General features: G+C 45.4%; 1 protein-coding gene and 1 long non-coding RNA gene across 2 annotated transcripts in view; one reads left to right on the forward strand and one right to left on the reverse strand.

Annotated features, from left to right (window-relative positions):
• The window catches only part of LOC120730651, a 27,386-nt gene extending 3,654 nt beyond the window's left edge, over positions 1-23,732 (reverse strand). The window contains exons 1-2 of the long non-coding RNA XR_005695163.1: positions 23,633-23,732; positions 8,373-8,376 (exon numbers count right to left, since the gene is read on the reverse strand). This is a non-coding gene — a long non-coding RNA (uncharacterized LOC120730651). The remainder of the gene's footprint in view (positions 1-8,372; positions 8,377-23,632) is intronic.
• The window catches only part of camk2a (calcium/calmodulin-dependent protein kinase II alpha), a 35,233-nt gene that overhangs the window by 3,082 nt on the left and 6,481 nt on the right, over positions 1-25,670 (forward strand). Inside the window, exons 3-13 of the mRNA XM_040027087.1 lie at positions 8,453-8,512; positions 13,556-13,610; positions 17,199-17,264; positions 17,348-17,420; positions 18,659-18,761; positions 19,187-19,270; positions 19,581-19,675; positions 19,824-19,946; positions 20,034-20,117; positions 20,348-20,390; positions 22,085-22,125. Of these exons, the coding sequence (XP_039883021.1) occupies positions 8,453-8,512; positions 13,556-13,610; positions 17,199-17,264; positions 17,348-17,420; positions 18,659-18,761; positions 19,187-19,270; positions 19,581-19,675; positions 19,824-19,946; positions 20,034-20,117; positions 20,348-20,390; positions 22,085-22,125 (827 nt within the window). The remainder of the gene's footprint in view (positions 1-8,452; positions 8,513-13,555; positions 13,611-17,198; positions 17,265-17,347; positions 17,421-18,658; positions 18,762-19,186; positions 19,271-19,580; positions 19,676-19,823; positions 19,947-20,033; positions 20,118-20,347; positions 20,391-22,084; positions 22,126-25,670) is intronic.

A 25,670-nucleotide genomic window follows, 5' to 3' on the forward strand; every position in this document is an offset into this window, starting at 1 on the left:
AAATCAGTACTTTAGCCTGTACCTGTACCTGAGTGAGGAACGTGTGACCTCGCTTAAATCCTGTGTGAAACCTCATCAGCTCTTAGTTTGTGTCACTGTGGGGTTTGTGTCGTTTGACTGGAGGACACCATTTCTAATGGCTAACTGGCGAGCCAGTGCTGCTCACTTGGTGCACAGACGTGGATTCAGTGGGCGTTTCCTGAGACGTCACATAGAAATCAGTCACAGACTGTCAGAGGCAGTCAGAGGAGGAGGAGTGAACATGCTACATCACCTGCATCGTGGCTGGCTGTAGCTCAGGTGGCAGAGCAGGTCAGCCACTAATCAGAAGGTCGGTGGTTCGATCCCAGGCTGCCTCCTGGCTGCACGCCAAATATCCTTGGGCAAGACACTAACCCCGTGTTTGCCTACTGGTGGTGGTCAGAGGGCCCGGTGGCGCCAGTGTCCGGCAGCCTCGCCTCTGTCAGTGCAGCGGTGGCTACGATGTAGCTGCCATCACCAGTGTGTGAATGACTGAATGTTGTGTAAAGCGCTGTACAAATACAGGCCATTTACCATCGTCACCTTGTTCTTTTTCATCATGACAGAAATCAGCTGTCAGTAAAGCTGCCTTCAGTGTAACGATCAGCCGTGCATACATATGTAGCGACACCTCCACCCAGCCTCCACCACAACCAAAGACCCTCTGAGGCAGTAAAGTCGTTGTGCAGCTAAAGTTTAAAATGTTTTTTTACATTATTATTAACTTCCTGTGATGTCGAGCTTCACCTCAGGTTTAAAACCAACGTGAGGCCCAAACTTGGCCTCTGCTGACCAGGCCGGGTGAACGGGAGTGACATCACACACTGCTAGCTCATGAGCTAACACACGACTACAACTTCACAAGTTGGCCGTTGTGTTCATGTCACACATGCTCAGTGTTGTGCACAGAGACATATTAGGAGGTTGGGGTGTGATGAAGGATGATGATGTCACTTCCTGGTTGAAGCCCAGTAGGTTTAGGAGAGCTTGTAGTTTTAGATTTTAGCAGGAAGTCACAGACCATGTCTCTAACATATCACACACCTGAGCCACAGACTCAGGTGTGTGTGATCCAGGTGTGTGTGATCCAGGTGTGTGTGATCCAGGTGTGTGTGATCCAGGTGTGGCGTCTTGTGGACGAGCTCGGTCTGTGTGAAACCTTCGTTGTTGTGACTGTTGTGCTTGTGATTATTTGTCTGAAGCAAACATTGAGCGTCTCCTCATGGCGAGCTGGTATTCATTGCTTTTAAGCCCGTCCCACTTTGCATACCTAAATCACATGACCTGTGTGTCTGGATCTTGGTCACATGAGCGTGTTAGCGTGCGGGAGCTCAGACAGGTGTGTTTAATGACATCAGCATCATGTAAAGTTATGCGTTCATAAAACCACGGCGCTCATTTGGTTTTCTCGCTAACTTCCTGTTAGCGTGCTTGGTTGTGCTTTGGATGGAAACCTTCCTCCCCCTCCTCCCCCTCGTCTCCCACACGTTCCAACATGACGGCAAAGCTGAAAGAAACAGCGAAGCTGCATCTTTCTCTACATTCTGTTGATTTTTTTCACATCGCTATTCTGGTTTCAGATTTCCTTCGGTTGCTTAGCAACACCCTGCAAAGTTGACAAAGAAGTGTGTGTGTTCATCTCTCCATCTCTTTCCTTCAGTTGACTCTGCAGGACAAACTGCTGCTGAAGCGTCGCCGCGGTTACATAATGGGTGTCTCTGCAGGTGTTCGCTCACCTGCTGGGGGGAAACGTCCAATCAGATCTCTTTAATTTCAAACCAGCAGCACGCCATTGTCACACCGCCGTCATTCGCCCGCATCACTGTCACCTCAAACCTGCAACAGGAAACATGACATTAATGAAGGCTGTGAGTCAATCAAACTTTATTCGTACTGCATGCTGAACAGAGGTCACCTGAGGTCAGAGTCGTCACAGCTGAGTGACCACAGGAGTTATTAATGACGCGTGCACAGACCACAAACCAGTCAAACCAGTCAAACCAGCACATACACATATATACATATAATAGAATTTAATACATATGGATGCAAAATAATTACTCACTGAAAAATAACAATAATAAAAAGTAAACACAAATACATTTTAAACATTCAGGTGTCGGTTCACTTTTATGGTAAAGATCCTCCAACAATACAGATCAGAAATTATATAAACAAGAATAAAATAATGAAATAAAATAATTATTAAAAATAAATCAGACAAAATAGTTTCAGGATAAATAAAAGTAGGATCTTAAAAAAGAGAAAAGAAATCAGAAAATAAACACAAAAGGATTGTTTAAAAATAGATTAGTTGTTTTAAATACAAACAGCAAAAAATATATTTAAAAATTAAAACCCTATAAAATAAAATTGTAAAGATTCTGAAAACCACACTGTTAGCTCTAACAATCACTCATGATGATAAAGATGATTTCATTAAACAAGCTGTCTCCTCTCTGAGGTGGAGTCTCCTGCACTTCGCCGCCGTCTCCTCCCACAGAGGCGGAGCTACCGCTCAGAGCTGCTGTCACAGCGTCCGTCCTTGTAACGTCCACCTAAACCGTGAACCCGTGCAGCACTCAGACCATCCACATCAGACTGGACCTGTGGCGAGGTCCAGTCTGATGTGCTAGCTGTGGACACGTCTGCCTCCTTTTCACTGTGTTGGAAGTCGATGATGCTCAAAGCTCCAAAACCTACATGTGAAAACCTCTCAGTAGAAACCATGACCCCATCGATCGATCCGCATTTGACAGCATCGATTGGCCAGCACTTTGGATGGCGCTGGAGACCGAGCACATCCCACCAAAAGTCATTAAGCTCCTGCAGGAAAATTACAACGGATCATGCAGCCAAATACGTATCCGTAATGAGCTGTTGACTAAATTCACCATCCGCACTGGAGTCTGCCAGGGCGCTGTCGCCTCACTGCTGCTCTTCAACATCGTAGTCGACGCCATCATGAGTCTTCAGGGGCAGATGCGGAGTCCGGTTTGATGAAAATGGCACCGTGACGGATCTCGTGTTTGCAGATGACAGCACTGTGCTGGCCGAGGATGACGCCGAAGCCACGGATGCTCTATACAAGCTCACACGCACCGCCGAGTCATATGGCTTCAAGATAAACACTGACAAGATGACAACAGATGGGTCGCCTGCCAACGTCTACCTCAACGGTGTCCAAATAGAGCAAGTCCAGCAGTTCAAATACCTGGACTCACTGATCGAGCAAAGGAAGGTTGGTTCCACGGCAGAGATCCACAGTCGAATAGGTCACGCAACTGCAGCATTCACTTCTCTAAAGTGGTGCTTGTGGAAGTGAACCAATATTTCCATCTTGACCAAAATCCGCCTTTTCCGGACGCTGATCCTCCCGATACTACTCTATGGATCCGAAACGTGGACAGTGCTCAAAGCGGACCTCAACAAACTCGAAGTTTTCCAGATGCACTGCCTTTGACAGTTATTACAAGTATCACTTCGAGACCGCCTTCGAAACGAGGACATCTGATAGAAATGCGACAACCAACTCCCAATTGATGGGCAAATTAAAAGACGCCGATTGCGATGGTTTTGTCATGTGTGTCAAATGGATGCGAGCAGACTACCACATCAACTCCTCTGGCGTAAACAACCCACCCAGTGGATAATCCACTGAACGGCACAGAAGAAAACATGGCTAAAACAGGTCAAAGATGACATCAGGGGCAGAATAAATCTCGACGAGGCCAGGACAATCGCCAACGATCGCCATGCATGGCAACGAGTTGTGAAGGAAATTCGACAACCATTGGCACCCACAGCAGCGTATGGGCTCAGGAGTCGATGCACACCCAACACCAGCTAGGGGTCAAAGAGAAAGATGACCCCATCACTCTTCAGTTTCATGGAGGAACTATTTTCTCTCTAAAATCGACAAAGAGCAGCGGGCTGAATGTTGACTTCCTGTCATGCTGTCACGGCCATGATGCTTTCATGACGATGCGGCGGACACGCGTGTGACCTCAGAAAATGTTGCTATCTTGTTAAAATGTTACTATTCAGCTCAGTTTAGTGATGTTTATATAGCAGCACAGCGACAGTCGCCTCCACGTGTTTCATGTTGTAAAGATCGACAATAATACACAAAACGTCGTATGAGCCGCTGTGAGCCAGCACAACGAAAAACTCCCTTTTAACAGGAAGAAACCTCCAGCAGAGCCAGGCTCAGGGAGGGGCGGGGCCATCTACTGTGACCGGCTGGGAGTAAGTTGAGAAAATTTCATAACAGGCCCCTCCTACTTCCTGTCACTACTCTCTGTGGTTGCTCTGTTGCTGTGATTGGTTCTTAGGGTGGCTGCATGTTTCCATCCAATCCAATCAGTCACCATGCTGTGACGATGTCACTGTGCTGTGGATGATGTCACCGTGCTGTGACGATGTCACTGTGCTGTGGATGATGTCACCAGATGATGACACATGATGCTGTGACTGAGCGAGTAGATCCACGGTTATGTCCCACAGTGAGCAGCTAATGAGCGGACATCGATCGCTCACAGACGTCCCGTTCACCCCACAGGAAACGGTCTCACTCAGGAACGCCTGACCGCTGAGCTCAGGGTGCGGCGATGCTGAATCAAAGGGTGGAGCTGGGTCTGAGTCAGAGAATATAAACAGCAGAAGAAGAAACTGCGTTTGATTCTGTATGAACACATTTGATCATCAGACTGTGAGTCAAGCACCGTCTGATCCCAGCACAGTCAAAGCAGAGCTGTGTGTGTGTGTGTGTGTGTGTGAGTTTGTTTGCTATTTCTTCCTCTGAAGTTTGCTGATGTCTCTGACAGGAAGTGCGACGTTCAGCTCTGCAGGATGCTTTGATTGGGGGATTCCTGGTGGTGCTCGCTCTGGTGTGTGTGTGTGTGTGTGTGTGTGTGTACATGTTTAAATATCTTTGTGAGAATAGAAAATTAGCATGCTACTATACTCATCTGTGAGTGTTTTTGAAGGAATTTTTAGGCTCAAAATGTGGTTTTAGGGTCAGATTTATGGTTTATAGTTTATAGTTAGGTGTTAATGAGACGTCTTCACAAAAATGTGTGTGTGTGTGTGTGTCTGTGTGTCTGTGTGTCTGTGTGTGTCTGTGTGTGTGTGGAGCCTGTCATGCTGCCAGTCTTTGGAGCTTCAGAGCTGCTGCTCGGTTGGACGCCTTCCTCGGCGGCCTCGTGTTGGCTGCCGGACACTCGTGATCTCGCCGCGCTGCTTCTGTTGGTTCAGCCGCGCCGAGTGTCGGCCGGTCGGGATCAGTCGCCGGTGGGCTGAACCACCTGGGGAGGTCACAGTGAGTTTCACGGGTGCTGAAGCTGACTTCAGAGCCCCAAACAATCAATACTCCATTTATGCCGGATAACTTCTCGTGTGATCATCGCGGCGCCACGGCTAATGGCTTCCACCCAGCACATTAATATCTAATTAAAGAGTTACTGGAAGGGAACCAGCTGCTTCTCTCGCTGCTCGCACTAAAGGAGTTTCTGGTGGTTTTTAAATGGCCTTTAATGTCCACTTGATGCACTCAGCTGCAGGAAAAACACAGAAGGAGAAACTTTAATTGATTCCAAACCGACAGCAGCTCAAACTAACCTCCTGATGTCACGTTTGTAGCTCGAGAGCTGCAAATAAACCTCGATGGTGCACACGGGGCTAGGGCAGTGCGATATGACCACAATCTCATATCCCGATATAAGACATCTATCGTCCTGACAACGATATAAATCACAAAAATGTAACGTTTTCTATAAATTCTGTGAATCTCGGGCAGCTCGACTTGCGTGATGTGTTTGCAGCTGGGCGTTGTGTAGCTGGAGTCGAGTGTTTTAACGATGCATGAAACGACACATTTTTAGACACAAGTTGTAACGGCCGCCGTTTTCTTTCAAAGTTTGAGTCTAGGGTTTATTTTTCAGCACCTGACGGCTCTTTTTTGCTTCTCATCCCTAAACTCTCTGCATTCCCGTGATTCAGTTTATTTTATAAAGTCTCAAGAGGATCCTGAGACTTTATTGTGAAAGGTTTACGTGGAAAACAAACAAGCGGACAGCGGAGCCACGCGATGCTGTTACCATCGTTGTTACTAACGACAACGCATAAAAACAGGCGCTTGTGCGTCCGTAGTGTGGTTATATCAAATATAAGAGTGTTACACCCCGGCCTAGGCAACCGGCGTGCAACACAGAAAAAATAAAAATAAGGGAAAAAAAACAAAACAACTACTATGGTTTTCCACAAAAATATCCCAAAACGAAAGTATCGACAGCTATTTACATCAAAACACCAAACTATTTACAACCGGAGGGGGGGGGGGAGATCGCGACCATCACAAACTGAAACACAGGGCTTAAATACATAGAGGGAGCAATCAGGGAATGGACAACAGGAGGGAAACACAGCTGGGGCAAATCAGAACTGACGAGACAAGGAAGCGTAAACTGAACACACTGAGATAAGACAGACTTTCAAAGTAAAGCAGGAAACACAACCGTCACGCCTAAAACAAAACACTGACAACACCAAATCGTAACAAGAGAAAGAGAGAACTTTAAGAAATTAATAATAACTACAGTGACACCAGAACCATGAAAAATATTGCTGTAAACAGTTTATTTTGCGACACCACGAAACAAACGACAGCGTGATAGGAAACGATAAATGTTTTTATATCGTCATCCGATATATATCGTTATATCGAACAGCTCTACACGGGGCGTGGACTCAGTGACAGTGAAGATCCACAGTGCAGTTTGTTGGTCCTCACCTGTGGGCGTGGACCACCTGTGGGCGTGGACCACCTGGAGGGAAACCGTCAGTTCATGGGTCACACAGGATCATGATTGGTTCAGACCAGTGAGCTCATGACGAGTGAAGGGTCTGTATCCCAGCAGGATGTGATTTCTAACACACTTATTGTTCTTCTTATCTGATCGATGAGCCTGAGCCGCCTGAGCTCAGTTCTTCTGCATCCCTTCAGCCTGCTGGGACGCTGAGCCTCACAGCTCAAACACACAAACCTTCACCTGTTTTTGCCTTTTTGGATCCAAACTGCTGTTTTAAATGTTTCGCTACATCTACTAATACTCTTAGTTTTCCATGTTCGCTCCTGTGTCATCATGCCGCCATGACAACAAAGCAAACAGCTGTTTACTGAAACCTGGAGAACTTCATGACCTCACAAAGACCCGAGCTGGACGCTCTGGTGATCTGGTTCTGGCCCCTGTGCTGCATGTTTGACACTGAGTTAATATTCGTTTGTTCACTTTAGATGTTCAAAACCACCTTTGAGCTTCTGCACAGGTGTAGTTCTACAGCAGGTGGTGTAACATCTCCTCTCACTCTGTGAACAGCTTTGAAAGCAGCTTTAAACCTGTGTTTGACTCGTTTCAGTGTTTAATAAGATAAAAGGTCACATTGGTGATGGTTCAAGCTTTTTTCATCTTCTGAAGTTAGAAAAACAAACGTCTGTTTGAAGGTGTTTAAGGACTAAAACACAAAAACAACAGAACAGCAAATCTCTGAGGTCACATTCACTGTCTTCACAGTCTAATATTTTAATATCAGCACAGCAGGTAATGGGATTACTCTGTCCCTTTGAGATCAAGGTGCTCCATGCAATCACAAGAACAGGTCACCTTTATTTCCATCGTCATCATTACTATGAACTCGGCTAATGCTGGGCTGTGTGCAGGCGTCTGCTGCAGAAACCAAAAAGCTTCCAGCATCAAAGCTGCGCACAGTTGATAAAGATGAGGAGCAACAAACAGCTCTCCCATTATTCCCAGCAGCCACGTGCCTGATTTAAGCCCCAACACTGCACTGACTCACCTTTGGAGCCTCAGACAGACTTTACAGGAAGTTTTCAGGAGGTCAGAGGAGGTTTTAAGCAGGGAAATAAAGTGGAAAATAAAACTTTGACTTAAAACCATCCTGATCTGTCATTACCAGACAAAGTCCCACTGATGCAGAGGTCTCTTTGGTCCCACCTCACGGCGCTCAGGCCTGAAACCGAGCCTCGTTCTTGGTCAGCAGAGCTGTGTGTGAGCAGCTCCTGCCTCGGTGGAGTCTGGATGTGCACACAGATATCTCTGCATCGCTGTGACATTGACGCTCAGATCAAACCTCAGGCAGCAAAAGCCTGATTCTCCTGTTTCTGAGCGCCTTAGTGAGCGTTTATCCGGGATGAAGATCAGAGATAACGAAACTATCACCGTCACATTGATGCTTCATGAGCGTGAGCTCTGATTGGACTGATTTCCTGTTGTCTGTGAAACACCTGTGATCACCTCGCGGTGTGAAAACCGACAACAGGTCTGATTCCTGACTCTCCTGATCAATAACAAGGTCAGGAGGGAGATCCCCGATCGATGCCTCTGATCAGTAATCTCTGTGTTTGTGTTGTCAGATCATCAGAAGTTGGACCGTGAAGCTCGAATCTGTCGACTACTGAAACACCCCAACATCGGTGAGTAATACTGCATGTACTGCATGTACTAACACTGCTGTATGTACCTCGGCTGCTAACGGTGAGGGTGATGAAGGCGGTGAAATCACAGAGGAGTCGTTCTCAGAGTGGAGGCGACAGACGAGGACGCGGAGAGGTTTCCCTCCAACACGCTGATCTCTGAGCAGCTGGAAGGAAAACCTGCACCGTGTACTGGAGACAGCACGCAGTACGAGTACTGTGATACTGAGAGCCACCTTCGTCAGTAACGTAGGAACTGTCTTCTGCACAATCAGGTTTGAATCACATCGAAGGGTTGATCAATAACCACGAGTCCCATTCACAGAGTTGGGGAATGGCTGCAATCATTGTAAGAGGGTGACAGATGTTCCCTCAGAGATGGGCTTAGGTCGCTCTTACCTCTGAATGACTGAGAGTCTTCCTCGAGGCTGTTAGAGATCTTGTATGAATAGATTGTGAGAGTTTCGTGAGCCTTTGAACGTAATGGCGTTGTGGAAAAGCTCCGCCTCCCCAAATTACAGCTGACGGCTTCTTCACCCTGACCTCAGGAACAGCCGCCTCGTCCTCCAGGACGGGTTTCTACATCTCTGCCTTCAAATATTGACTAAAGCTCTGCCTGTTTCCTGCTCGTGTCCAGTTCACGGCCGTCTTACTTTAACTTGTTTTATTTGCTTCCTAACTTTCTCGTTATGTGTTTTTTAATAGTTTTTCATGTGTTTTGGTGCTTTAATGACGCAGCACTTCAGTCTGCTTCTGCTGGATTTAAATGTGTTTTATAAATAAAGTGATGAAATTCGATGATGAGCTCAGAAATATTACCTGCAGAAGTCTGAGTGTTCATGGACCCCAGAGGGGACATTCCGCCTAAAACTAAAATAAAAATAACTCGAGCAGTAAACGTGCAGATTTCATCCTGATAATAATGAATTACAGTCGTCCAGCCTGGAAGTAATAAATGCATGAACTAGTTTTTCAGCGTCACTCTGAGACAGGATATTTCTAACTTTAGAGATGTTGCACACATGGAAGAAAGCAGTCTTACATATTTGTTTAATATGTGCGTTGAAGGACATGTCCTGGTCAAAAATGACTCCAAGGTTGCTCACAGTGTTACTGGAGGCCAAGGTAATGCCATCCAGAGTAAGAATCTGCTTAGATACCATATTTCTAAGATTTTCAGGGCCGAGTACAATAACCTCAGTTTGATCTGAATTAAGAAGCAGAAAGTTAGCGGCCATCCAGGTCTTTATGTCTTTAAGACATTCCTGCAGTTTAACTCATTGGTGTGTGTTATCTGGCTTCATGGACAGATAGAGCTGGGTGTCATCTGCATAGCAGTGAAAATGTATGCTATGTCTTCTAATAATGCTGCCTAAGGGAAGCATGTATAATGTAAACAGAATTGGTCCTAGCACTGAACCCTGTGGAACTCCATAATTAACCTCAGTGTGTGAAGAGGACTCTCCATTTACATGCACAAACTGGAGTCTATTAGATAGATATGATACAAACCACTGCAGCACAGTACCTGTAATACCTACAGCATGTTCTAATCGCTCTAATAGGATATTATGGTCGACAGTATCGAACGCTGCACTGAGGTCTAGCAGGACAAGCACAGAGATGAGTCCACTGTCAGAGGCCATAAGAAGATCATTTGTAACCTTCACTAAAGCTGTTTCTGTGCTGTGATGAGCTCTGAAACCTGACTGAAACTCTTCAAATAAACCTCTGCAGATGATCTGTTAGCTGTTTGACAACTACTCTTTCAAGGATGTTTGATATAAAGGAAGGTTGGAGATTGGCCTATAATTAGCTAAGACTGCTGGGTCTAGAGATGCTTTTTGAGTAAAGGTTTAACTACAGCCAGCTTGAAGGCCTGTGGTACATAGCTGATCATTAGAGATAGGTTGATCATATTTAAGATCGAAGAATTAATTAATGGCAGGACTTCTTTGAGCAGTTTTGTAGGAATGGGGTCTAAAAGACACGTTGATGGTTTGGAGGAAGTAATTATTGAAGTTAACTCAGAAAGATCAATTGGAGAAAAAGAGTCTAACTTAACATCAATGGTACTAAGAGTAGCTGTAGATAATATTACATCTGTGGGATGATTATTGGTAATTTTTTCTCTAATGATAAAAATGTTATTTGTGAAGAAGTTCATGAAGTCATTACTAGTTAACGTTAAAGGGATGGTTGGCTCAACAGAGCTCTGACTGTTTGTCAGCCTGGCTACAGAGCTGAAGAGAAACCTGGGGTTGTTCTTATTGTCTTCACTCAGTGATGAATAGTAAGATGTTCTGGCTTGACTGACGTGAAATCCATGATCCTGATCCTCCACACTGATACTGGCTCACTTCTGCTGGGCTCAGACAAAGACGTCTTTGTGGAGGCTGTGACTCTGTTTACCCCAGAAGAGCTCTCCCAACGAAACACATGACTCCAGTGTTGTTGTTCTGAAATCGATCAGCACGCTGGAGCCTGAGCTCGTACGATAGCAGCAAAGATGGATGTCTGTGGTAAACGTAACCACGGGCCTAATGCTTCAGTCTCTGAACGGCCCCCTGCTGAGCAACAACGCCCCCTGTAGGACAGGACGTCCAGAGAGTCGCAGTTCTGCATTAGATCAGGAAATCTCTGACTTCACCTATCAGGAAGCTACATCCATAGTTTATGAACGATCATTATGGTTGATCTATAATGTCATTAGTGGGCGTGTCCTTAGTGTAATATCTGTGTTTTATTAGTGCTGAGAGTCTGCTCTGTGCACCGAGGCAGCAATGTGAAAACCCTGTGGCTGTGCAGCAGGATGCCGGCGCTGCCTCTGAGCCCGCAGCTCGACTTAATGAGTGTTCATCAGATCATGTGTGAGCCGCCTCTCCTGGTAATGACGTTACAGCGAGCAGCGAGCCTTCTGCAACATGAGGAGCTCCGTCCGACGGCTGCCTGCTGCCAGGCACGCACAGGGGGCTTCACGCGTCCTCAGATCAGCCTGTGGACAGCTTAATGAGTGTGTGGGAAACGCCTCAGAGCTCAAACCACTTAAACGCAAACTGATCTGTGTGCGGCCGAGCTTCCTGTGAATAATTCAGAATAAAAGCCCAGCAGGAGGCGCCGCTGCTGTGGGCGGGTCCAGTCTGAGTGCAGAGCACAGACCCTCACACCGAAACCTCCAAAAAACAAACTGTGTGCTCGATGGAGTCCAAACAAACTCACCGCCGTCAGTCAGATGTTCAAATATGACCTCGCGTGGACCCAGCCGGCCAATCGGCAGCCTGCAGCTGAACAGAGCGGCCAATCATTGCCTTGTGTGGGCAGGCGATGCTCTACAGATACTGAGGAGTGTTACGTAACCCTGAGTGTGTGTGTGTGGTGTTGCTAGGCAACAGAGTCCATAGGTGAAGGAATCAAAACCATCTATCCTCCTACACACACACACACACACACACACACACACACACACACACACACACACACACACACAGTACCTGTGTGAAAGCACTCAGAAAGAAATAATCAGGTTTTCTCTCAAAGCACTCCTACACAGTACAGCAGCGGGATTTAGTGTGTGTGTGTGTGTGTGTGTGTGTGTGGGCAGCAGCCTCTCTCTCCTCAGCTATAATACTTCCTATTAAACAATATAAGCGGAGAGCAGAAACAGACGCCTTCAGTCGGGCTCAGAGACGTCATCCAACAAGTTTCTCAAACTGCGAGGACCCCGTCACAGGAAGGACCTGATTAACTGTGACACGCCGTTTAAGAAACTCCATGTTTGATTTTCCAGAACAGAAATCTGAACGTTCGCTCTGTGAATTCAGGATGAAACGTCTTCTCGCACATCACTGCATAAATCACTAAAACCAGAACAACTGTCCGGATGTAAATCATCAGTTATCAGTTTAAACTGGACCTCTTCTGCTTCTCCTCACTTCCTGTCACATGACCCCTGCCCCTGTGCTGGATTTTCATATTAAACATGAAGCTGGCGATCGTGGCTCAAGAGTTGGGAGTTCGCCTTGTAATCAGAAGGTTGCCGGTTCGAGCCCCGGCTTGGACAGTCTCGGTCGTTGTGTCCTTGGGCAAGACACTTCACCCGTTGCCTGGTGGTGGTCAGAGGGCCGGGTGGCGCCAGTGTCTGGCAGCCTCGCCTCTGTCAGTGCGCCCCAGGGCGGCTGTGGCTACAATGTAGCTGCCATCACCAGTGTGTGAATGTGTGTGTGAATGGGTGTAAAGCGCTCTGGGGTCCTTAGGGACGAGTAAAGCGCTATACAGATACAGGCCATTTACCAAGTTTATATGAATGGTCTTGGTGTATGTGCAGTGATCCCTGTGAGCCCGCTGTTCAGGAATATTCAGTATCACAGCTTTATAGAAGCTCCGCCCACCTGCTCAGCCAATCAAAAGTAAGAGGGGAGGAGCTTAAACTTATTGTTTTAGACTGAGGATGAACTGAGTCTGAGTGTCAGACAAAGAAGTCTTATTCTGATCTGTGAGTCATGCAGAGCTGCTCTGAAAGTCGCCTGTGAGGATGGGTCGGTTTAAATGTGTCAGAAGAAACCAGCATGGCTGATTCGCCCTTAGCCCCGCCCTGCTTGGACGGCACGCTCACTGACACATTACTAACAGCCACAGTCGGTGTTCAGCCTTAATCTTCAGCAGTTTCCTGTATGTATCTGCAGCCTTTCCAACATACAGCAGGGGGCGCCTCCTCTGCCCTGATTGGATGCAGTGTATGAGGAAATAAGCGTCCTGGTCAGCTGATCGGTGAGTTCAGTGAGGTGACAAGTTTGTGGTCTGATTGGATAAAACAGGAAGTTCATTTTGGAGATGATGGTCAGAGTCACAGCAGAGCAGGAAGCAGGAAGGCTTAAGGGTGGCAGAGGGAGAACCAATGACTGTGACCTCTGACCTTGGCCAGCAGCTGTGTGGCGAGCAGCTGCGTGGCGAGCAGCTGCGTGGCGAGCAGCTGCGTGTGCGCTTTGTGGGGTTGACATGGTGTAATGGGAAAATAAAATGTCTGCTTTCCTTTCTGTCTTCCAGTTCGGCTGCATGACAGCATCTCGGAGGAGGGGCATCATTACCTCATCTTTGACCTGTGAGTGTCTCCTCATGCTGTTTGTGACACACCTGAGCTCCTCACATCCACACTGAAAACACCACGAAGGCTCCGTGACGCCACCAGTGGGTGGTGTCACTGTGGCTACAACTGTCCTTTATACCGTGATTTTGACCCCACCCACACCCCTTTCTTACACCACCACCAATGAAAACCACAGAAATCAGTGAGACAAGCAAACAGAATCCAAATATTCAAACAGAGGTGAAGCACATCTGTCCACAGGTAAGCAGCTTATCCACCCAGTGCCCTCCACCCAGTGCCCTCCACCTACGGCCGCTACATTAAGAGCCCCTCCACCCAGTGTCCCCACATCCAGAGGTCAAAACCGTGCACTTTCCTGACGTTTTGTGTTGTGTGTCTCAGGGTTGTGTAGTTTCTTGACATTGTGTGTTTGTGTCTCTCAGAGTTGTGTAGTATCCTGATGTTGTGTGTTTGTGTGTCTCAGGGTTGTGTAATTTCCTGACGTGTGTTTGTGTGTCTCATGGTTGTGTAATTTCCTGATGTTGTGTGTTTGTGTGTCTCTCAGGATTGTGTAGTTTCCTGACATTGTGTGTGTGTGTGTCTCATGGTTGTGTAATTTCCTGACGTTGTGTGTTTGTGTGTCTCAGGGTTGTGTAGTTTCTTGACATTGTGTGTTTGTGTCTCTCAGAGTTGTGTAGTATCCTGATGTTGTGTGTTTGTGTGTCTCAGGGTTGTGTAATTTCCTGACGTGTGTTTGTGTGTCTCATGGTTGTGTAATTTCCTGATGTTGTGTGTTTGTGTGTCTCTCAGGATTGTGTAGTTTCCTGACATTGTGTGTGTGTGTGTGTCTCATGGTTGTGTAATTTCCTGACGTTGTGTGTTTGTGTGTCTCATGGTTGTGTAATTTCCTGACGTTGTGTGTTTGTGTGTCTCAGGGTTGTGTAGTTTCTTGACATTGTGTGTTTGTGTCTCTCAGAGTTGTGTAGTATCCTGATGTTGTGTGTTTGTGTGTCTCAGGGTTGTGTAATTTCCTGACGTGTGTTTGTGTGTCTCATGGTTGTGTAATTTCCTGATGTTGTGTGTTTGTGTGTCTCTCAGGATTGTGTAGTTTCCTGACATTGTGTGTGTGTGTGTCTCATGGTTGTGTAATTTCCTGACGTTGTGTGTTTGTGTGTCTCATGGTTCTGTAGTTTCTTGACATTGTGTGTTTGTGTGTCTCATGGTTGTGTAATTTCCTGACGTTTTGTGTTGTGTGTCTCATGGTTGTGTAATTGCCTGACGTTGTGTGTTTGTGTGTTTCATGGTTGTGTAGTTTCCTGACGTTTTATGTTGTGTGTCCCATGGTTGTGTAATTGCTTGACGTTGTGTGTTTGTGTGTCTCATGGTTGTGTAGTTTCTTGACATTGTGTGTTTGTGTGTCTCATGGTTGTGTAATTTCCTGACGTTGTGTGTTTGTGTGTCTCAGGGTTGTGTAATTTCCTGACGTTTTATGTTGTGTGTCTCATGGTTGTTTAATTTCCTGACGTTTTATGTTGTGTGTCTCATGGTTGTGTAATTGCCTGACGTTGTGTGTTTGTGTCTCATGGTTGTGTAATTTCCTGACGTTGTGTGTTTGTGTGTCTCATGGTTGTGTAGTTTCTTGACGTTGTGTGTTTGTGTGTCTCAGGGTTGTGTAATTTCCTGACGTTTTATGTTGTGTGTCTCATGGTTGTGTAATTTCCTGACGTTTTATGTTGTGTGTCTCATGGTTGTGTAATTTCCTGACGTTGTGTGTTTGTGTGTCTCATGGTTGTGTAATTTCCTGACGTTGTGTGTTTGTGTGTTTCATGGTTGTGTATTTTCCTGACGTTTTATGTTGTGTGTCCCATGGTTGTGTAATTTCTTGACGTTGTGTGTTTGTGTGTCTCATGGTTGTGTAATTTCCTGACGTTGTGTGTTTGTGTGTCTCATGGTTGTGTAGTTTCTTGACGTTGTGTGTTTGTGTGTCTCATGGTTGTGCAACTTCCTGACGGTGTGTGTTGTGTGTCTCATGGTTGTGTAATTTCCTGACGTTGTGTGTTTGTGTGTCTCATGGTTGTGTAATTTCCTGACATTGTGTGTTTGTGTCTCTCAGGGTTGTGTAGTTTCCTGATGTTGTGTTTGTGTGTCTCATGGTTGTGTAGTTTCCTGACGTTGTGTGTTTGTGTGTCTCATGGTTGTGTAATTTCCTGACGTTGTGTGTTTGTGTGTCTCAGGGTTGTGTAGTTTCCTGACGTTGTGTGTTTGTGTGTCTCAGGGTTGTGTAGTTTCCTGACGTTGTGTGTTTGTGTGTCTCGGGGTTGTGTAGTTTCCTGACGTTGTGTGTTTGTGTGTCTCATGGTTGTGTATTTTCCTGACGTTTTATGTTGTGTGTCTCATGGTTGTGTAGTTTCCTGACATTGTGTGTTTATGTGTCTCAGGGTTGTGTAATTTCCTGACATTGTGTGTTTTTGTGTTTCATGGTTGTGTAATTTCCTGACATTGTGTGTTTGTGTGTCTCAGGGTTGTGTAGTTTCCTGACATCGTGTTATTGTGTGTCTCATGGTTGTGCAATTTCCTGACGTTGTGTGTTTGTGTGTCTCATGGTTGTGTAATTTCCTGACGTTGTGTGTTTGTGTGTCTCAGGGTTGTGTAATTTCCTGACATTGTGTGTTTTTGTGTTTCATGGTTGTGTAATTTCCTGACGTTGTGTGTTTGTGTGTCTCATGGTTGTGTAATTTCCTGACGTTGTGTGTTTGTGTGTCTCAGGGTTGTGTAGTTTCCTGACATCGTGTTATTGTGTGTCTCATGGTTGTGTAATTTCCTGACGTTGTGTGTTTGTGTGTCTCATGGTTGTGTAATTTCCTGACGTTTTATGTTGTGTGTCTCATGGTTGTGTAATTTCCTGACGTTGTGTGTTTGTGTGTCTCATGGTTGTGTAATTTCCTGACGTTTTATGTTGTGTGTCTCATGGTTGTGTAATTTCCTGACGTTGTATGTTGTGTGTCTCATGGTTGTGTAATTTCCTGATGTTGTGTGTTTGTGTGTCTCATGGTTGTGTAGTTTCCTGACGTTTTATGTTGTGTGTCTCATGGTTGTGTATTTTCCTAACATTGTGTGTTTGTGTGTCTCATGGTTGTGTAGTTTCCTGACGTTTTATGTTGTGTGTCTCATGGTTGTGTAGTTTCCTGACGTTTTATGTTGTGTGTCTCATGGTTGTGTAGTTTCCTGACGTTTTGTGTTTGTGTGTCTCATGGTTGTGTAATTTCCTGACATCGTGTGTTTGTGTGTCTCATGGTTGTGTAGTTTCCTGACGTTTTATGTTGTGTGTCTCATGGTTTGTTTAATTTCCTGACGTTTTGTGTTGTGTGTCTCATGGTTGTGTATTTTCCTGACATTGTGTGTTTGTGTGTCTCATGGTTGTGTAATTTCCTGACGTTTTATGTTGTGTGTCTCATGGTTGTGTAGTTTCCTGACGTTGTGTGTTTGTGTGTCTCATGGTTGTGTAATTTCCTGACATCGTGTGTTTGTGTGTTTCATGGTTTGTTTAATTTCCTGACGTTTTGTGTTGTGTGTCTCATGACGTTGTGTGTCTGTGTGTGTCAGTGTGACAGGTGGAGAGCTGTTTGAAGACATCGTAGCGAGAGAATACTACAGTGAAGCTGATGCCAGGTAAGAGACGCACTCTTCAGACTTCTTCTGCTTCTGTGCTGAACCTGCTGCTGACCTCTGACCTCTGACCTCTTTCTGAACAGTCACTGTATCCAGCAGATTTTGGAGGCGGTGCTACATTGTCATCAGATGGGCGTGGTCCACAGAGACCTAAAGGTACCCGACACGTCAGGTGACATAATCTCTGACAGCTCCACGTGTCCTGAACCGCAGTTCTGTGCAGCGATATGATTGGCCGCTGGGGCCAGTGGGGGAGGGACATCTTTACTGCCACAGTACTGTCTGGGATCCTATTGGCTGTCTGACCGCCGAGTTCTGTTAATAACCTGCTCATAACCAGCAGCAGGAAAATCGATTATTTGAACGAGGTCTGGCTTGTTAAGCCTGAATTATAGCACGTGTGATGATTTAACAGCCGCCCACACAAACACAGTGTTTTCATGACAAACAACACACCAGCGTTACACACAACAGTAATCAGCTGCTCATCAAAACATGAACAGCTGATTACAGCAGACGGGTGAATTGAGCCCAGAGCTGCTGGTCTCTGATTAAAGACGGGAAGAAACCAATGAAACCAAGACTCTTTGTCAAGACTCAAGTACGCGAGTCCGTGCTCGTGTACTCGGCGAGCACGGACTCGCGATTTGCACAATTGGAACACCAGCGTACTTGATGATGTCACAGGTCCGGAGTTTTTACTGCCGTCGCCTCTTAATTTAATTGATATTAATATGTTATGAAGCTTTAATCTTTAGTCTCAGCCAAACCGATTTACTCAGGAACAAATAAAACACTGAAATAAACCAAACATTAACATTTCGAAGTGATCTAAGTGACTTATATATCATGTTTAACCTCAGTAGCGGAAGACTGCGGGGGGTTCAAAAAGATGTGCCAGGAGTCCGCTGTTGTCGCCGGCTCTAGTGATCCTCGACCTCGCTGTGTGCTATGGAGCTGGCGGGTGACGGACGTCTCCGAAAACGTCGGAGCACGTTTGGAAATATGCGATATGTTGATAAACCGAGCAGATATTTGCAGCTTACACAGCTACATTCTCGCTTGAAAATAACTTAAACGTTTATTTTGTGACCCAGAAATATTTAAACGTTTTCAGCCCCGCTCGTCCACCATTGCCGCCATTGGGTTTTGTACCAAGTCCACACAAGTCACCACTGATACATGCTCAATAAAACGGGCGGACGGGAACACATCCGGGATTTTTTGGCGTTCTTGGCCTGATGCGTACTTGAATTGGAACAGTACTATACGCACAAGTACGCGTATTGAGACAGGCTCCAAGTCCTCTAACGGTCCTGTTAGCATCCTTAGCACCTTTCGTGCAAACCAGTGCGGTTAGAGTTAGCGTGTTAGCATGTCTGTTGTGTCTGCAGCCTGAGAACCTCCTCCTGGCCTCCAAGTCCAAAGGAGCGGCGGTGAAACTCGCCGACTTTGGCCTCGCCATCGAGGTGGAAGGAGACCAGCAGGCATGGTTCGGTAAGAGCACCAAGTGATGCTGATGATTGTGTTGATAATGGTGATGGTGATGAAGATGATGTTGATGGCGATGATGGTAATGATGGTAATGATGATGATGATGGTGACGATGATGAAGGTGATGATGATATTGATTATGGTGATGATGATTATGATGGTGACTGTGGTGATGGTGGTGATGATGATGGTGACTGTGGTGATGATGATGATTATGGTGACGATGATGATGATGACTGTGGTGATGGTGGTGATGATGATTATGGTGACGATGATGATAGTGATGGTGACGATGATGATGGTGACTGTGGTGATGGTGGTGATGATGCTGGTCTTCATTAATCTAAATTTTTTATTTGTGCCGCTTTGTCACATAAACAAGGGTCTTCCAAAACAGCAACTGTGTGTAAACATGTGTTTGTTTTCAGGCTTTGCGGGGACTCCAGGTTATCTGTCTCCAGAGGTCCTCAGGAAGGACCCATACGGGAAAGCAGTCGACCTCTGGGCCTGTGGTGAGTCTCTACTTCCTGTTTCTACCGTTTCTTCTTTCTTTATGTTTCCTCCACTCATGTGCAGTTTGTTTATTTTTTACTCAGGGTTCATGTCCAGGGTGTTGTTTTCACGTTTAGTGTTTTACTTTCTTTATTTTCAGTCTCTGAGGACATTTTTGTCTCTTTTATCTTTCGCATTCATTCCTTCTTCCACTTTTTTTTTTTTAGCTTTTATGGTTTTTCTGTCTGTCTGTGGATTTTTTTATATATTTTATTGCATTTTATTTTTGTCAGGTGTATTTATTTAATTTTTTATGGTCTTCTGTCTCAGGTGTGATTCTCTACATCCTATTGGTCGGTTATCCTCCATTCTGGGATGAAGATCAGCATCGTCTGTACCAGCAGATCAAAGCTGGCGCCTATGATGTAGGTCACATGACATCACGACTGTTCACCTGTACTTTATTGACAGTTTAACCATTGTGGGCGGGGCTTTAACACCTTTGTTATTACAGTTGTTCTAATTTAAACTCGTCCTCTCCTTACCTCCTCTCCCTGTGTCCTTGCTTCCTAGTTTCCTTCCCCAGAGTGGGACACGGTGACTCCTGAAGCCAAAGATCTCATCAATAAGATGCTGACCATCAACCCGGCCAAACGCATCACAGCTGCCGAGGCGCTCAAACACCCCTGGATCTCTGTGAGACCCTCTCACCTTTGACCTTTGACCTTGTTCTCTGTCCTGCTCTGCTCCTCACGATGATGATGATGTTCTTCTTCCTCCCAGCACCGATCCACAGTGGCGTCCTGCATGCACAGACAGGAAACGGTTGAGTGTCTGAAGAAGTTCAACGCCAGGAGGAAACTGAAGGTGGACTTTCAAAATAAAACCATGACGTTTTAGTGTTTTTAGTGACCACGGAGGAAAAAAGTTTCCAAAGCTCAGATTTGTGGTCACGGCTGCTTTTGACTCTTTGTTGTTTTAAAGGAAATGTTGAAGTTAATCTGTTTTAAATTCACATAATAATCATTCTTAGAAAATCAGAAATAAATTCTGTCATAATTTTCTGTGCTTTTATTTTTATCCCTTCTTTCCATCAGGGAGCCATTCTCACCACCATGTTGGCCACCAGGAATTTCTCTGGTAAGACACCCCCCCCCCCCCCCCCCCCGAACCCACCCAGTGTGGTCAAAGGTCATGTACAATTTGAGGCTGTCCCCTATTAACTGTCAGTAAGTCAAACAGCTTGTGGCAGCAGCAAGTTTGACCTTTGACCTGCAGGTTTGTGTTCCAGTAGCAGGAGGTTGCACAGAGAAATCCACCAGTCAGCTGCCAGCTTACACACAATAAACACGTTATCACTGTGTGTGTGTGTGTGTGTGTGTGTGTGTGTGTGTGTGTGTGTGTGTGTGTGCAGCAGCTGTCCCAGACATTCACACACACTGAGCTCTAAAGATAGCGGGGAAACCACCGACACAGCCGCAGCGGCCAAAGCAACACACGCCAGGCTACAAAAAGACAAGACGTGCACAACCGGCTGAAACACCACAAAGACGGTGTCACATGACACGTAGTGTGATGTCATAATGGGTGTGCGACACAGGCGGCTCGGCGAGCATAATGGCCCTGTCAGTGTGTCTGTGTCCACAGTTTTCCCAGGCTATGTTTGCCCCGCCCACTTGTTCCTGTTTCACAAGCGAGAAACAGTTTTAGGTCGACTGTTGAGAGACGACGGCGCTGCATGTAGAGTCCACAGATATTAAACACAAACGCTGGAATAATTCAACTCGTCTTCATCTGCACAGCATCAGATGAGCTCGATGCAGTTTTACTGTCACATAAACAGAGGAAACAGTCAGACAACACTCTGAGAGGCAGCTCTCAGGGACGGGGGAAGGAAAAACTCTTAACAGGAAGAAACCTCCAGCAGAACCAGGCTCAGGGAGGGGCGGGGCCATTCTACTTTTAAATACTCTAGGAACAACAAGTAGGCCTGCAGAGCGAGAGCGAAGTGCTCTAATAGGGTGATATGGTACTACAAGGTCATTAAGATAAGATGGGGCCTGATTATTTAAGACCTTGTATGTGAGGAGCAGGATTTTGAATTCTGGATTTAACAGGAAGCCAAAACAGGAGAAATCTGCTCTCTCTTTCTAGTCCCTGTCAGGACTCTTGCTGCAGCATTTTGGATTAACTGAAGGCTTTTCAGGGAGTTTTTAGGACTTCCTGATAATAATGAATTACAGTCGTCCAGCCTGGAAGTAATAAATGCATGAACTAGTTTTTCAGCAGGATATTTCTGAGCTTTAGAAAAGTGCTGAGCAACATGCAGACTGATGTTAAATTAGCAGATATTTGAATGGAGTTTGGTCGTTGGTGTAAAGTAAACAGTATATTTGATGTTCTTGTCATGTGATCAGAACAAACACATGTTGTGATACTGAGCTGGTTGTTCTGAGCTCTCTGATTGGCTGTTTGCTGCTGGACCTGAGCAGAGGACGTGTTTCCAGATGCACGTGTTCAGCGTGGACGCTCAGGAATGCGTGCACACTTTCTGCTCTCCAACTATCTCAAGTTGGTCCTAAATTTGGCCTCGCCGCTCACTGAGCGACCCACATGTCACGCCGGGAACTCCCTGAATCTGCAGCAGGAAGTCTGAGTATTTTTACTCCGACATGTGACCCACTGTCTTCAGTCTGTGCTGCGATCAGACCGCCGGCTGAAGGGCACGTGGGCAGAGGTCCTGGGTACAATGCCGTCTCTCCTGTTTGCTGCTTTTGTTCCTTTCTTCCTGACTCTGCTGCTTCTCTCTCTCTTTGTTCTCATCCCTCGCTCAGGAGGAAAGAGCGGGAGCAACAAGAAGGCCGACGGAGTGAAGGTAACCTCATCATCATCATTATTTTTCAGTGTTATGATGTCTGACATAAGGTGAGCGTCACAGAGCTGAACTCCCACCTGCATGGATCAGTGTCGTGTTCACTCAGTAATAAGATGATAAATGTGTTGTTTCCTCTGTACAAACACATCAGAGGTTGGAGCTGCGATGCATCACCTCACAGCTGTTCTGGTGAAAAGCCAGAAAATGCTGAAAAAATCAACATTTAAGTCATAAAATTAAAAAAGAATCTGAAAAACTGGATGAATGAAATGAATGCAACAAGAAACATTAAAAATTAAAATAACATAAAACTGAAACAAAGTGTCAGTAAAGACGTGGATGTAGGACTGACTGTATGCAGATGACACACAGTTATACACAGAAATAAGATCATATATTAGCAACTGTAGACCAGCTGCATGATTTTAAAATAAATGAATCCACATGTTGACCTGTGTGCTGGTCATTCTTCCTGCAAACAAAGGTCAGCTGGTGTAATCAGGTACAATAAGAACATACACAGTGACATCGTGTCTCTGTGGTTAAAATTATGTTTTTATATTTACGTATAAAAAGACAGTTTAATTTGTAGAGCTCCGTCAGTCATCGCGACGCCTGCAATGATGTTTGCTGTGTGCACACTCAGCGTTACACTCCAGGCTCAAACACACCTGCTAATAACACACGTAAAGACCATCCAATCGTCCATTCATCCGTCCATCATCATCATCATCAACTTTATTTATAAAGCACTTTAAAAACAACCACAGCTGACACAAAGTGCTGTACATTGGAACTGTAAAATAAAATTACATGAGAAATAAATAAAAACTAAATAAAAGAAGAGTGAAATGATTAATTAAATAACTACTTCAATTAAAAGAGAAACTAAGTCTCACTGAGGTTAAAAGCCAAGGAATAAAAGTGGGTTTTAAGACGTGGTTTAAAAGTAGACAGTGAAGGGGCCTCTCTAACATACATGGGCAAATTATTCCATAATTTAGGAGCCACAATAGAGAAGGCCCCGCCCCCTCTGAGCTTCCTCCTGGATCTCGGTACCTCCAGGAGCAGCTGGTCAGCTGACCTGAGAGACCGACAGGGTGTGTGGGGATGAAGAAGCTCAGAGAGGTAAGGCGGGGCAAGACTGTGAAGGCATTTAAAAACAAACATAAGAATTTTAAAATGAACTCTAAAAGACACAGGCAGCCAGTGCAGAGAGGCTAGCACGGGGGTTATATGCTCTCTTTCTCGAGTTCCTGTTAGGAGTCGTGCAGCCGCATTTTGAACCAGCTGCAGACGTGAGAGCAACGACTGACTGACCCCCACATAAAGTGAGTTACAGTAGTTACAGAGAAGGTCCAGGTGGGAAGAAATAAAAGCATGGATCACTGTTTCAAGGTGCTGCCTCGAAAGAAAAGATTTTACTCGTGCCAGTCGCCTTAAATGGTGAAAACTGGACTTCACCACTGCTCTGATTTGGTTGTCCAATTTAAAATCACTGTCCAACTTAAAACCAAGGTCAGTAACAACAGATTTAAAATAGACTTCCAGGGATCCTAAAACAACAGAGGAGGACTCACAGGGACCACTGGATCCAAACACCAACACTTCTGGGGGTTTTTTTTGTTAAAATTTAAAAAGCTTAGAGCCAACCAAGCTTTAATGTCATCTAGACATGTCAAGAGAGGTTTTATGGAGATGCCATCCTTGTGTTTTAGTGGCAAATAAATTTGGCAGTCATCGGCATAACAATGAAATGAGATCCCATGCCTTCTAAGGATAGAACCCAGAGGCAATAGATACAGTGAAAAGAGCAGTGGCCCTAAAATTGAGCCCTGTGGGACGCCGCATGACAGAGGAGCAGAAGATGATTCGTAACCAAGAAGGCTGACAGAGAAAGTTCTATCTGACAAATAAGACCTAAACCAATTGAGTGCAGTGCCACCAATACCCACTACATCATGTAATCGAGAAATTAGAATATTGTGGTCTACGGTGTCAAAGGCAGCAGTTCGGTCAAGCAAAAACAAGAACAGCATGGTTACCAGAATCACATGCCAGAAGGAGGTCATTAAAAACCCTTAATAATGCAGATTCTGTGCTGTGAAGGGTTTTAAAACCTGACTGAAAAACCTCAAAGATGCCATTATCATCTAGAAAATCTTTCAGTTGACTAAAAACTATTTTCTCTAAAACCTTGGAGAGTAAATGCAGCTTGGAAATAGGCCTATAGTTCGCTAAAACTGTGTGATCAAGGCCAGGTTTCTTAAGCAGTGGCTGCACTACTGCATGTTTGAAATTTGCAGGAACCATACCAGAAGACAGGCTGCTGTTAATAATGTCAAGGACATACTGTCGTATGCTAGAAAAAAATTCTTTAAAGAATTGTGGAGGGACAGGATCCCGTGGGGAACCTGTGGGCTTAATATGGCGAACCACAGCCTCTAAAGTGGAGAGCGTCACAAGCTCAAACTGAGTGAAAACAGCAGCTTACGGGACAGAGACAGAGGGTCAGAGTCAGGAGCTGTGATAAGAGCCCTGGTGGTGACAACCTTTTCAATAAAAAAGTTCAGAAAATGATTGCAAATCTCAGGAGAAACTTCCAAACAGACATTCAATGGCGTATTAAGAACAGTGTCAATGGTCCTAAATAACACACGTGGGTTATGACAGTTCGAAGAAATAATATTTGCAAAATATTCCCTTTTTGCCTCTTTAACAGTGTTCTGGTAGCGATGCCAGCAGTCTGAGAATTTGAAATGATACATGCAGTTTATCCTTTTTCCGCTTCCGTTCTGCTCGACGACATTCCCTCTTAACAGCACGACTGCTCTCATTAAACCAAGGCTCAGGTTTAGCCTTGGGCTGCCTGGTTTTTAAAAGAGCCACAGAGTCCATGATTTTTTGACAGCAAGAATAAAACCAGGAATTTAGCTCTTCTGTGTCAGAGGAGACAAAGTCAGAAGGGCCGCCGAGCTGATTAAAAGCAGCAGAAAACTGCGCAGCAGTGGAGGGGTTAATAACCCAACAGCACCGAGCAGGAGCGCCAGATTTAAGTGCGGTATATGTTAAAACAGCGTTGAATAACACAGGCATATGATCTGAGCGTGCACAGTCACAAATCTCCATGTTAGTGACAGGCAGACCATATGACAGAACAAGGTCCAGTGTGTGTCCGTGCTCATGTGTAGGGCCACGTACGGACTGTACCAGGCTAAAAGAGTCAATAAGGCTTAAAAAGTCCTTTACCAGTGGCTTATCAGGACAACATACATGTATATTAAAATCTCCAACAATAAGAGCACTATCATAGTTGGGCATAATCCCAGCTAAAAAAATCAGAAAAGTAGTTTATGAAGTTCTTATTGTATTTCAGGGGGCGATAGATGACAGCGCAGAAAACCGGGTTTGTACGACTCACCTCGAAGGAGGTGTGTTCGAAGCTGGAGAACGGTGGCTGTAGAAAACACTGCTTACATTTAAAATCCTTTTTGTAAACAGTCACTGTGCCTCCACCTCTGCCTGACGTCCGTGGCGAGTTAAAA

Source organism: Simochromis diagramma, unplaced genomic scaffold (assembly GCF_900408965.1).
Source record: "Simochromis diagramma unplaced genomic scaffold, fSimDia1.1 OVJJ01000773.1, whole genome shotgun sequence".
NCBI classification, from domain to species: domain Eukaryota; kingdom Metazoa; phylum Chordata; class Actinopteri; order Cichliformes; family Cichlidae; genus Simochromis; species Simochromis diagramma.